Below are 13,638 nucleotides of genomic sequence, written 5' to 3' on the forward strand. Positions count from 1 at the left end.
CATTTCTGAGCTTTTGCCCTTACCCAGAAAGCTCTATCTTCTCTGACTGTTAAGAATCTATCTTATCTGAACAAAGCTTGGTTGAAGTGCTCCAGAAAGCCTATCCAGATCGGCACCCTAGCCCTCTCCAATGACTTTTTATGCAATATTACACTACATAATAAGTTACAATAATGTGACCAGTCAATTCAATGAACCTCAGTTTCCTCATCTGCAAAATAAAAGGACAGGATGGTTCTAGATGGACTTTAAGGCATATTCCAGCTCTAAATCCACGATCCCATGACTACTTCCAGTAGAATGCAAGGTCTTTGGGCTGCTTAGTTTTATCTTAGTATCCCCAGGCTCTAGCAGACTGACGCAAAGGCTCTTAATAAGTGTTTTTAAGATAATGAACAAAAGACAACTGCCAGAAGTGGGAAAATTGGGTCCGGGATGAGGACCCCCGTCCTGGTGGTGGAGAAGATTCCACGTCGCTTCCTTGGGTTTGCCCCGGGCTGAGGCGTCACGAGCGAGGGCGGAGCCACGGCAGAATTTTCCTCCCAGTTTGTCATCACCTCAAGATTCCAAGAGGTTGATGAAGCCAAGAGGGGATTTTCCTGGCCGAATTTTCCCGAGACAAGGCCTCAGAATTTTGGCGAGGCTTTGGCTTAGAGGGGGAAAAAAATTCCCAAACTTGGATTTTTTTTTTTAACCTAAGTGACTACTTCTGAACCTTTACAGGACGCGTTGCTCACGTACTCTGCGCCCCCTGCCCGACAGGTGCACCGCCTCCCCCTAGGCTCCCTTCAGCGCCAGCCCCAGTCCCGGCCATCCCCCCCCTTACGTCGCGTCGTAGTCCTGGGCGTGCACGCCGCGGTGGGGGCGCGCTCGGCTCCGGAGCCGCGCACGCATGCCTCCCGCCGCCTCCACCTCCCTTTCCCTCCCTCCCTCCACCCCTCCCTCCACCCCCTCCCCTCCCCTCTCCTCCCCCTCCCCCTCCCCCTGAGTGCCGCCCGATCGCTCGCTCGTTCCCTCCCTCCCTCGGCCCCTCGCACTCACTCGGGCTGGGTCTCCCCCTCCCCCCGGCTCCCTCTCGGTCTCCTCAGGCGGTAGCCCGCGCTCTGTGGATGTGGCTGGCCGCCGTCGCCGCCGCCCCCCTCTCCCTAGCTCGCCGCCTGCCCTGTAGCCGCCGCCTGCGCTTCCTCGGCCCTCCTCCTCCTCCTCCCCTCCTCCTCCTCCTCCGCCGCCGTCTCAGCCTCTGCCTTGGCCGCCGCCTCCACAGCCTGGGCCCCGCCGCCGCGATGCCCGAGAAGAGGCCCTTCGAGCGGCTGCCGACCGACGTCTCCCCGATCAACTACAGTCTATGCCTCAAGCCCGACCTGCTGGACTTCACCTTCGAGGGCAAGCTGGAGGCCGCCGCCCAGGTAGCCCGGAGCCCCGGGATCGGTCCCCGGGACCGCGCGCGGGTCTGGGGGGCGTGCGTGGGCGTCTGAGTGGGATCGCGGGCAGTTAGGCCGAATCGCTGAGGGGGGGGGGTGTTGGAAGGGGGCAGGGGCCGCGCCCCGCCCCACCGGGCTGGGAGGCCCCGGAGGAGACCGGGCCCACCCTCTCCCTCTCCCTTCGACCTGCCCGGGATGGGGGTGGGGTGGGGGGTGGCGAGGCCCGGTGGAAATGAAGCAGTGGTAAAGGAATGGGGGAGGGGGGCCAGAAGCCTCGCGTCTCTCCTCCCTCCTCAAAAGAGAGCACACCTGTGTGGGTCTCCCCACTCCGCCCCTTCCGGGCTTTGCTGCATTATTCTTGAGAGGGTGGTTCAGGGAGGAAGAGGAGTTATTGGAAGGGTGTCTCTCCTTCCACCTTTCAGTCTGTCACTTTTCTCTCCTCCCTTGGGCTGGGGCTAGGACCGGGGACGATTAGAGGCGGAGGAGGCGGGAGAAGGTTAATCTCAGTCCGGTTTGTTGGCACATTCTCCCCGCCCTTGTTCTAAGGCCGGGAAGATGATCCTCCCCCTAGTGACAGTGCAGCAGTGACTTTGTTCCCCTCTCTCCCTCCTCCCCCTTCGAAGCTGGGGCACAACCCCTTCCCTCCTTTTCTTCACTTCCCTGAGCCCCACCACTCATGCTTACGGGCCTGTGAAGCAGGTGGATTTATTGCTACAGTGATAGTTACTAGGCAGTGCCTTCCCCTCCGTATAACAGTTAGTTTTAGCATACCACTGGTGAAAATATTCCATTCCTTACAATTATAGATATGAGTAAGTCATACTTTTTTTCCAGCAGCTGCATTATTTCAAGTATTTGCTCAAAAGCCTACACAAGTACCATTAGAGCTGTTTGATTTTAGAAGAATGAAATAGAATTTTGAACTATGAAGTGTTCAGAGACTGGCTTGTATCCTTCATATTCTTAAAAAAAGAAAAGAAAAGAAAAATTAGCAATAATAGAATTTTTGCACTTAAAAATGCTCTTTGAGCTTTTGTTCCTTTTTCTTTACTATAACCAAAGATAGAAAAATCAGTAGACCTCCTTTTAGAGGACAGAATTTATCAGTGAAATTAAAGAGATGTTAACTAGTCTTGGAATGTATGTTAGAAGCCCATTCAGTGAAGTTGGCAGACTTCTGTGACAGCTAAAAGGGCAAGATAATCGGTGAAAATTCTTCCAAGATGGTTGTTAAGCAGACGGAATATTTTTGATGTGCTACTGCGTCAAAAGGCAGAATTTACATTGTGAAAATAAGGTGACTTAAACATTTTCCATTTTTACAAATAAATGCGGAATGAGAAGATCTTGGTCTAAAATTAGGTTTTGGGAGTCTGGGTCTAATGATGGTTTGAGCAGAGTGATTTTTCTGCTGTTTGATATAGATTAGCAGGGGTAAGTGGGAGGGTTTGTAAACATTACAAGTCTTGTGACTTGGCCAAACCTGCAGGAAGATTGACCTAGTGATGAATGAACTTGTGTCATGGGAAAAGAATAATACTTTAAAATCTCAGTTTTTTCACCCTTTTTAAAAGTAGCAGAATTGCTGCTTTTTCAGAATCAAAGAAGAGATTTATGAGAAGTAAACAGAGAATTAGAAAACATATACAGGCAAAGACAATTTTAAATTTATTTCATCATTACAGTTTATCAAGGAATGAAAGAGAAGGATGTAGGGCTGGAAATTATCTTTGTGATGGAATACCTGGAGTAAATTCAGATTTATTTTTATGTTCTTGCTCTTCACAAGAGATGAGTGTTAAATGAAAGCCTATTTTGTAGTTGAGGGTCTACATATATGAATATATTGAAATATCTAGAAGAACTAGGTTTTTTAAAATAACATGTATTCATGCAGATCAGTGGTATATTAGATAAAAGGAAATAAAAATTATTTTTTTTAAACCATGAACAATTTTTTGAAGAAGCATTATCTTTTTTTTAAGTTGGGTTGAAAGAAGCACTAATTTTTTTAAAAAACTGGTTTGATGAAAGTAAGTGGCCAGATTGTTTCTTTGCTGGCATCTGATACCAGTTGTGGATGAGAGAGTAAAAGGAGGAATATGTAGCTGTTAAAAAAAAAGATGGATTTATTTAGTATGTAGACATAAAAGTATGTAGCAAGGTTTGTTGATAATCATATGAACTAAAGTAAACTTCCTCTTAATATGGGCATTTGAGTATAAACAAATTTAGTGTCTTTAAAAACCTAAATTGTAACCCATATGAATTTAATGACGTTAACTGGCAGAATATCATAAAAAGTATGCAAAATGTTCAGGTGCCTTAGTTGCAAAATCTTATGATAAGCCTAGAGTATTTGTACAGGTTACATATTAGAAACTTAGTGGATTTTTAACTTTGTTTTGGGTGTGGACCTGTGGGGGAGGTGAAGAAATTAGTGCATGTGGAGGTATTTAGACTTTTGCCTTTGATTTAAATTAGTTTATGTGACTCAGATTTTGAAAAAGTACTTCCTTGTATCTAGGGAAATAGACCATATTTTTTTTCTTACTGAATATTTTTTATGGCAAATGCATTTGGTAGTTATCTTAAGTAGTAAACTAAAGTGTATGTGGCTATATGTCCTAGTTATAAGCTTGTAATGGTGATTGGTCCAATACTTGGGCTTTTTCCTCTGATAAGATAGAGTATTAGCCTAAATCTTCAAGGCCAGGGATCAGGATATTCCAGCAAAAAAATTATATTGTTACTGAGAAGGTAGTTACAACTATAATAGTTATTTTGAAAGGAAAAACCTTTGGCTTCTGAATGGATATTGTAAAATCCATGTGGTGTGGTAGTTCCTTTTATAAAGCATTTTTACATTCCTTGAGCAATCATTTTTATGTTCTTTGTATCCCCACTTTTGGGGGGATAGGGATGGGAAATAGCTGTAATCCAACTGAATCATTAAAAGATATGAAGATATTAACTGGACTTATCTTTATTCTATCTTGTACTGACTTTAATACTTAATTTTCACTATTTTTTCTCTGAATATGTTATTGGGAAGAGTTCTAAAGTACAGTAAACTTATTATGGCAGTAACACTCTTTGAGCTAGCATCGTCAGGGAGGGAAATCAGTTTTCTAAATAACTGAAGCATATTCCCTTAGATATCAGAAATTTAAACTATTTTGAATGGAGATATTTATGAATTGTATACCTCTACCACCTTAAAGAATATGAAATATAATAGCATCATTATTATTCAAGGTGAATGTAAACAGGTACTGTACTGTTCTATATAATGCAATTCCTTTAAATGATATTCCCTCAAATTCCATCATAGTATATAGATTTAGAACTGAAAAGGACTTTAGAGACAATTTAATCTGACTTATTTTATAGATCAAACTGATTCCCAATGAGGGGAATTTCACAAGGTCATATAGCAAACAAGTAGCAAAGCTGGTACTGAAACTCGAGTCCTTCAAAATCCTGTGTTTTTACTGTACCATTAGCCCGAGATTGCTTCAGACTACTGATGTGTGTATAAAGCTATTTGCCCCTAGAGTAAGTGGCCCCTGCCTGAAAAGTTTTTCATAGCCTTGTGCCTTTTGAAATGTTTTTCCTACATTGTCCTCCTTCATCCTTACTTGTTGATGTTCTTCTGTGTGCCTTTTGTCTGCCAAAGTGTCTTCCAAGTTGTGCTATCTAAGGAGCTGTGGACTGGGAAATCAGATGTAGCATAAGATTAGAACTAAAATGAGCAAAAAGATTCTGAAGGAGAAACTGAGGCATCTTTTGTGGCTTAGGTATTATGTGTCATGCATTTTAGATGTTTAAAGGCCTTTTTTGCTTTCTTTCTGATTTTCATGATAGTCTTCATAGTTCAGATTCCTGAACAAGAGAAGAATTTATTGTAGTAAGTTATTGACTGTTTATTATACTTAGCACTCTGAAGTTTTCTCCGTATATTTGAGTTTCATTAGTCTCTTTATACTTATTCTAGAGCAAGTCCTATGGTTATAATATAAATCATTTTTGGCCTGCAAGTTGGATAGGAGTCTTCTGAATTATAATCGATACAAAAATCAGTTTTTAAGGCCTATTTAGAACATTCAAACTTGAGCAAATACTTATTTGTATGATCTGTTCTTTGTTGGCATTTATTACATTTTGGTGTTAGAAAACTTGGCCCATGTTTATGTTCACAAATCATCTTCTCATGGTTGCCTTGAGAAATTTCACTACTGCTTCACAGACCCAGATTATTAAAAATTTTATATGCACTTGATGAAACTCAAGTATCTTGTTAATATGAGTGAATCAGACTTTACAATGATTGGTATTTAGAAAGTCACAACTGGAGTTTTCTTTTATTGACATCTCTGGGCTTCAGTAGAGACTGCTGGTTCATACTATAGCTAGCAAACACCTTGTATATTTCTGAATGATTCTGATAAAAACTTATTCAGAAAAACATGAACTGCTACAGATTGTAGTCTTTCTAGGCATAGGAAACCTCCTTTGTAAAATTGTTACCAAGGGTCAAGCTGTCTCCTTAGCTTAGTCATTACTGAGTGTTAGTTCATTTGAAGTGAATTCTGTATCTGACAACCTGGTAGGGTTAAGAACAAAGAAAGGATACATCAACATTCTACTATTTAGAGGAATCAAATTAAAAAGTTGAAAAGGAGCCTATCATTAAAATAGTTTATGGCTAATTTTAATAATATTTGCTTTAAACTGAAGTTAGGGATCTTGGATCAAGAAACTACCTTAATACAGCAATATTAAAATTCTTTTGAACTACTTATCAGTTTAGTTGATGGTGGAACAATGCTACAGCTAGAGTATTGGCGAATATGCTCTTTCTGCTGAGAGAAGTCATTAGTGAGCGCTCAGTTGTATCAAATCAGTGATGGTGTTTGGAAAGTACCAACTTGGAATTGGTTGGTTTCATATAACTTTGTAATTGTCTCTGGTGCTTCTTTTAATTATATATATTTATATACCATTTTACAGTATCCATTTTATGGGTTCTATGGATATTTTTCTTTTGAAATAATTTTTCTTAATTTACTTATTTCTTTAAAACATTTTAAGAACATTCAAGTATTCCTAACCAAGGTTAATCTGTACCTGTTAGCTTCTTATAAAATAGCTTCCATGAGAAGTATCTACCAAGAATAATAAAAGTACTCCAATATGCTATATTATTTTCTGATCTGGTATCATTATTGAGCAGTATTTAGTTATAAAATGTTGAGTGATGATCAGAATAGTATCTTTATGCTTGTAATCCATTAGTGTTTGTTATAAAGTCTCCTCAGCTCTTAAAGATTGAGATTTGAATATTGAATTTTATAATGATAAACAGTTTTGAACTCTGGGTGAAGCATTTAAAAAATATTTTTGTGAGTCCTTTTCACCCTTCCTACACTGACAAATGCTCTTGAAAAAATAGTAACAGCACAGCAGTTTCATTTGTTAGTGTGAACAGGTGGTTTACCTTAAATACATTAGAAATTTATGTCCAACTAAAAGTTGTAGAGTATCATTTCTAAGATATGCACATACTTTACTTCATAATTGTAACAGTGGTAAAATGCTGAATGTAATTTGACATAGCCATTTTAAAACTGGAGAGTAAGGACTATTTTGAAGCTAGTAGATTAACTGCTTAGCTACCATTAAGTCCACTCTAGATGTTGACAGAATGAAAATATGGTTGCCTAGATAAGGAGTAAAACTCGTAACTGAGCTACTGTAATTGTTCTATTAACATAAACTTCAAACTCAGCAAAAGATCACTATACACTTAGCCTATTCAAGGAATGGTCTAATCACTACTTCATTTACTTGGGCTTCTTTAATTGCAAAATAAGCCAGTACAATAGCTGGCAATTTATAAATAGTGAGTCCTCTTAGTCCAAATAACCATTTGTGACATAATGGACTCGATGCTATTTGGGGATATTTTTCTGAAATGAGTTAAGGGGACAAATATTGCTGTTTTTAACGTTACTGAATATATATTGGTGTTAAGGCTTAACACCATAATTTTAATGATTTGTTCAAGGAAATTTCTGACTAAAAATTAGGCATTATTTTAAAGTATAACTTTTCTTTGTCTTCTATTTTTTAGTGATATAATTGTCCTCCTATCAGAGACATCATGTGTTGTAGGTAGAGTTGTGGACTTGGAATGAGGAAGTATTGGATTCAAATTCTACCTAGATACTCACTAGCCCTGTAATACAGGGCAAGTAATTGAAAATCTTTGTAGGCTCAATTTTTTTCTCCTTCAAGAGGGAATGAGAGACGTATTAAGGTTCAAATGAGGTACATAAAGCACTTTGCAAACTTTAAAGCATTATATAATTTTAAGTTATGATATTACATGTAAATTTCTTACATGTATATAATTAGTGATAGGTGACCAGTTTTCTTTGTCTAGAAATCATTACTTGTTGCAATTTCATTTAGGATACTATATGCACTCTTCTTGTTCTATTGCCATTCAAATGTTTGAGCCTTCTCATTTGAATGAATATTGTATTTATTTAGTATTACAAAATAAGTTTGTGTTTAATCAAAATTTGGTGAGGATTGCTTTCTTTACTTGACTTATTTGGAAGATGTACAAATTCTTAAGAATTCTTAAATATTGATGTTCCTGTAGCCATTAGTAGATTTGACATGTTTAATGATTTATGCTAATTGGCTCAGATATCTTATTTTTATCTCTATCAAAACCTGCTTTTAAATGAATGTTTGGGATAAACAAGAATCTTATGAGAAATCAGTAGAATTTATGACATTGTTGATTCTTATTTCCTAGGTGAGGCAGGCCACCAATCAAATTGTGATGAATTGTGCTGACATTGATATTATCACAGCTTCCTATGCACCAGAGGGAGATGAAGGTAAGAACCATTTTCTGCTTTGGCTTATTACACAAAGGTAATGCTATAAATGTTTGTTGTTTTAGAATGTAAATGTCTTTGTATGAGAATTCCTTAGATGTGGAATGTTGGACATTTTAATACCATGCTGTGTACTGAGAATAATAAATACAGTAATGGATGATGGAAATGGAACAGTTCTAAACCTACTTCTTACACTGAATTCTTTTGTGGCCCTGGGCAAATCATTGAACTTAGATTTCAGTTTTCATGAATGAAAAATGGAAACTACTGTATAGTCAAGCCTATTAAACTTAAAAGTCCTGAAGAGGGTTTAACATAAAATATGCAATATAGTAATTTATTAGTTACTTAGTTCTAGTTCATTTGTAGTTTTCTTAGTAGTTCTTTTTTTTTTTTGGTAGTTCTTGAACTATAGCTTTAAACTAAGGTTTTGAAACTTATTGAATAAAGGAACAAAGGTGATGTAGAAATGGCTGAAGGGTACTTTAAATAGAGGGGGTCTATTTAAAATAAATATAATTCATGCTGTAGGAAACCTATATATTGATATCTTTCAAATGATTGGAAGAGTAATTATAAAATAAATTATAGTAACTAGTTGAGGGCTGAAATCTTAATCTATACCAACTGCCATGTAAAAATCACAAGGTTGGCATGAAGTTAGAGAATTCCAGTAAAATTACTTTTAACTTAGGGTCATTTATTTAGAACTGGAAAAAAAAAACAGAAACAAGAAATGCTTCTCATTTTTACAAGTCAAGGGAGACTATATAGGTTAAGTGACTTGCCCAAGGTCACGTAGTTAAAAGGAGGAAAGTAAGGATCCCCACCCAGTTCCTGTGACTGAAGACAAAGTTTGCTATCTAAAACTTTGCTGCTTCCCATGACATCTTGAATCTTACAGTTAACATGCTATTTCCTGATAAGAAGCTATTGAATGTATTATAAGAATTAGGGATTTGACTTTTAAGTATTTGCAGTAATATTCTTTGCTCTCTTCCATCTCAACCTGCTCAGGGAAACATTTAAGACAATTTAAGACCCAAAAGTATCTCTGTGATGTTTATTTTCTAAATTATTTGGCTCATAGGAAAGAAGCAAAATGTAAATGGCAGATTTCCATATTAACATCTCTAAACACTTAGTTAAATATGATTACAAATGGGATAAAAGTGCTATGTTTTTAGGTTTAGAGGAAACAGACCCTTTAAATGGATTTGAATAACTTCCAGCTTTGTTTGGAATGACTTATTAAATCAAAGAATGATTATTTAATTTTTCTAACTGTGAAGAAAAATGGAAACATCTTAGCCAGCCATACCAAGAAGCCTTCTTCCTTGCTGTGAACTAAACACACTTGAATTAATTGGAAGGATGCCAAAGAAATTTTAAGTAGTTCACAATCTTAGGTAGATGTGGAAGAAAAGTAAAACAGTACTAGTGAATAGTCCTATAGCTGGCATGGTGTTTATATTGTGTTTGATTTTTAGCTAGAGTGTTTGAAAATTATCCTGAAAATGCCTAGAAAGAAGTCAGGATCTCCAAGTTTTGAATGTGCATACATTCAGAGTTAGTGTTCAACTTGATTATGATTTCTAACCCAAGGAAGTAGTGGTGGGTGTGTTAAGGGGGCAGAGAGAAATGAAAACTGTTATAAGGAAATAGAGAAGACTGTGGGAAAAATACTAGGAAGACATTAATTTTTTTTTAGTTCAAGTTCCCTTTTCCCTCCAAACCAGGCAAGAGTATATTTCTTGCCCCCTATCTCCTATAGCTTCTAATATTCAGTGCTTTAAAGGGATGAGGGACTCCCAGACTATATTCAAGAGTCTGTCAGAATTCACATCTTCAAACTATTAGGTGCTAGCAGGTTATACTAGCCTTTTATTTTGAAGTATGGGTGGAGACATTTGAACAATTGAAAGTGATTTTTTAAAACTTCATTTGCTTTATTATTAGCATTATTATTTAGTAATTATACATAAAATGTGTACCTCGTTATTATTCTTAGTAATAAGGTTAGCTTTACATGTTTCAGGTAACTGTATACTTGCTATTCAGTCATGGTGGTCATGATCATTTGAAGTTTCTCCATAAACTAGTAGTAGAACTTGCTAAATATGATTCCCAAGATTCCAGTATTAGAGATTAGTGTTAATATAAACATTTGTGGGAAGAAATAGGAGACATCAATCTTGTACCATCTAAAAGAACTTTTCAATACAAATTTTAACTTCCCAGAAAAGCTGATTCATTTGTAGGAAGGACTAACTTTTGATGCAGTAAGATAAAAATGATGATAATTTTAAGACATTAAACTATTACTATATATTTAACGTTCTTTTTGAGTTTCATTAATGGAAAAAGGTCTCGTGCAGTGAATGCTGTAGTAATCTAGGAAGACCTCTTGGCCTGTGTCTCTTCAAACTAAGACACTTGTCCTTAAATAGAAATAGTTTGTTTTAAAAACATATTTGGGATCTTAACTTTGTAATATTTTAAAATAACAAATCAGTAAGAAAAACGGCTGAAAACTGTTTTTTTACTGTTCTGCACTTCAAGGGTTGGTGAAATCACTAGCACTTAAACCAGTGCAAGGAATGCACCTCCCTACACAGTGCAGGGATTAGTATTGTCATCAGCTCCCGCAAGAGAAATACGAAACTCTTGAGTGCCTGAACTCAGGTCCTGACAGGTAAAGAGTCTTTTAATTTATCCTTAATAGATGGCTTGGACATAACCTAGAAAATGATCGTTTCAGTCTGTACTATTTTTTCTTCTGCTTATACTGTGAGAACTTTGTAGAATTATTTGTTTAAGAACATTTTCATATAAAGTTCCAATACATAAGTTTTCATATTCAGTGAAGTCACATGGAAAATGTGTTTTAACAGATTTTTTTTGAAGAGTGTGTATGTGTGAGTGAGTGTGATACTGCCCCAAAAGGCAGTGATTTCAAAATCAAACTGATAAATTTACCCAAAGATTGCCTGATTCATCTTCAGTAGATTGTACTTTTTGAGTTGCAAATTAGATAAACTTTCAGTTGTTTGTCTTTACTAATAGCATTGTAGAAATGTATGGTGCTAGGGGCAGCTGGGTAGCTCAGTGGATTGAGAGCCAGGCCTAGAGATGGGAGGTCCTAGGTTCAAATCTGACCTCAGACACTTCCCAGCTGTGTGACCCTGGGCAAGTCACTTGACCCCCATTGCCTAACCCTTACCACTCTTCTGCCTTGGAGCCAATACACAGTATTGACTTCAAGACAGAAGGTAAGGGTTTAAAAAAAAAAAGAAATGTATGGTGCTTATCAGAACATTTATTTGGTTAGGGTATTAGTAATGTAGTAGTACAAGATCGATAAATGTGAATAAAATTAATTTCCAGCTTTGTATAAATATTTAAAAGCAAGATAATTGGCAAAAAATAACCATAAAGGGATGGAAATTTTGTGAAGTACTTTAGAAAACTACCTAAAAAGTAGAAGGAATTCAAAGATAGTTTCAATTCTTTGCTTTTGGGGTACCAAATAATTTTTTTTCAAACTTTCAATATTTTATTTTTTCCAAATTACATGTAAAGATTTTTAACATTAGTTTTCTAAAATTTTACTTTCCAAATTTCTCTTCCTCCCTTTCTTACCTCCTTCCTCCCCAAGATGATAAAGCATTTTGAAATAGATTATACATGTGATTTCATGCAAAATATTTCCATGCTGAACATGTTGTAGAAGAAAACACATATCAAAAACAAACCACAAAGAAAATAAAATGAAAAATAGTATGGTTTGATCTGCATTCTGACCCTGGAGGTTGGTAGTGTTTTTCATCATAAGTCCTTTGGGATTGTCTTGGATCCATTGTATTGCTGGAATTAGCCAAGTCATTCACAGTTTATCATCCCATAGTATTGCTGTTACTCTACAATGTTGTCCTGGTTTTGCTCACTTTGAATCAGTTCATGTAAATCTTTCCAGGTTTTTCCAAAATCATCCTTATTTTTTTCTTATAGCACAATAGTATTCCATTACAATCATATTACTACAATTTGTTTAGCCATTTCCCAGTTAATGAATGTTTCCTTACTTTCCTATTCTCTGCCATCTCAAGAATAGCTGCTATAAATATTTTTATACAAATAGTCCCTTTTCCCTGTTGATCTCTGGTATATACACTTAGTAATGGCATTATTACATTAAGGGGAATGAGCAGTTTTATAGCCCCTTGGGCGTAGTTCCAAAATTGTTGTCCAGAATGATTGGATCATTCCATAGCTCTACCAACAATACATTTAATGTCCCTATTTTGCCTTATCCCCACTGACACTTATCATTTTTTTTTCCTGTCATATTAGCCATTTTGATAAGTGTGAGGTGTGTACCAAAGAATTTCAGTGATGGGTAGGACCTTTGGCTCGTTTTCTGAATATCCATTAGTATATGGAATTAAACTAAGCTTTTTGCATAGATGTATGGTATAATAGAAAACTGAATTGAAGGCCTTGTCTTAAAAAAAAACCCCAAAAAAACTACATAGTGTAAAGGTACCAAAATAAAGATCCTTGTCGGTGGCATAACTCATGAATACCATAATTGGCATAGTGCTCACAAAAGTTGGATAAGTTATTATTTGATTTTTTTTTATTTTTGATTTTGATAGTTTTTGATTATTGGCACTATAACAAGATGGACCTTTATTCATTTTATCTTAGACTCAGTGTTTCTCAGTATATGCTTTTGTGGGAAATGGCACATATAGCATAAAGCCCATTTTATGTGGCATTATTTTGAAGAGTAGTGTTATATAAAAACTACTAAATGTGTTTGACTTAGTTGAGCAACCAAATATTTTTCTAATTTTCACATAATTTCAGAGGATCCAGTTTTATGGATTCAATACCCCCAGTTATTTTTTTGTTTGCATTTTAAATTAAATGTTTTATTTACGTCAACGTTGAACATCAGTGTAACCAGTTTTAACTTTCTCAGTAACTTTTTATAACAATGAGCAAACATAAAGTACCCTCTCAATGTCAGACACTGAGATAGGATGTGGGGATATAAGGACGAATGTAAAAGACTTTAAATGCCAAAGAGAGGCTTAAATCTAAATGTTTAGGCTAGTGCCTTAGTGGACAATTCATTCAGAAAATACTTAATTATTTGCCACTAAGGAGTTTACAATCTATAGATAAACATAAAGTATGCTCAAAAGTTTGTATTCATTTTGTATGTATTTTAACAAAGTAAATTTTTTGGTGGGGGAGGGGGGATGGCATTAGAGGGGAATCAGAAAAGG

General features: G+C 36.8%; 1 protein-coding gene across 6 annotated transcripts in view; it reads left to right on the plus strand.

The window, feature by feature from the left end:
* The window catches only part of NPEPPS (aminopeptidase puromycin sensitive), a 120,233-nt gene that overhangs the window by 41,780 nt on the left and 64,815 nt on the right, over positions 1 to 13,638 (plus strand). For 2 of the 6 annotated variants that reach the window (XM_016430510.2, XM_016430512.2), the window contains exon 2: positions 8,254 to 8,338. In XM_016430510.2, the coding sequence (XP_016285996.1) occupies positions 8,254 to 8,338 (85 nt within the window). Of the gene's footprint in view, positions 1 to 512; positions 1,407 to 2,442; positions 2,719 to 7,604; positions 7,755 to 8,253; positions 8,339 to 10,903; positions 11,037 to 13,638 lie in introns of those variants that run through there. The other 4 variants (XM_001372099.4, XM_056816825.1, XM_056816826.1 and 1 more) reach the window with 4 other exon arrangements.

Source organism: Monodelphis domestica, chromosome 2 (genome assembly GCF_027887165.1).
Source record: "Monodelphis domestica isolate mMonDom1 chromosome 2, mMonDom1.pri, whole genome shotgun sequence".
NCBI lineage: Eukaryota > Metazoa > Chordata > Mammalia > Didelphimorphia > Didelphidae > Monodelphis > Monodelphis domestica.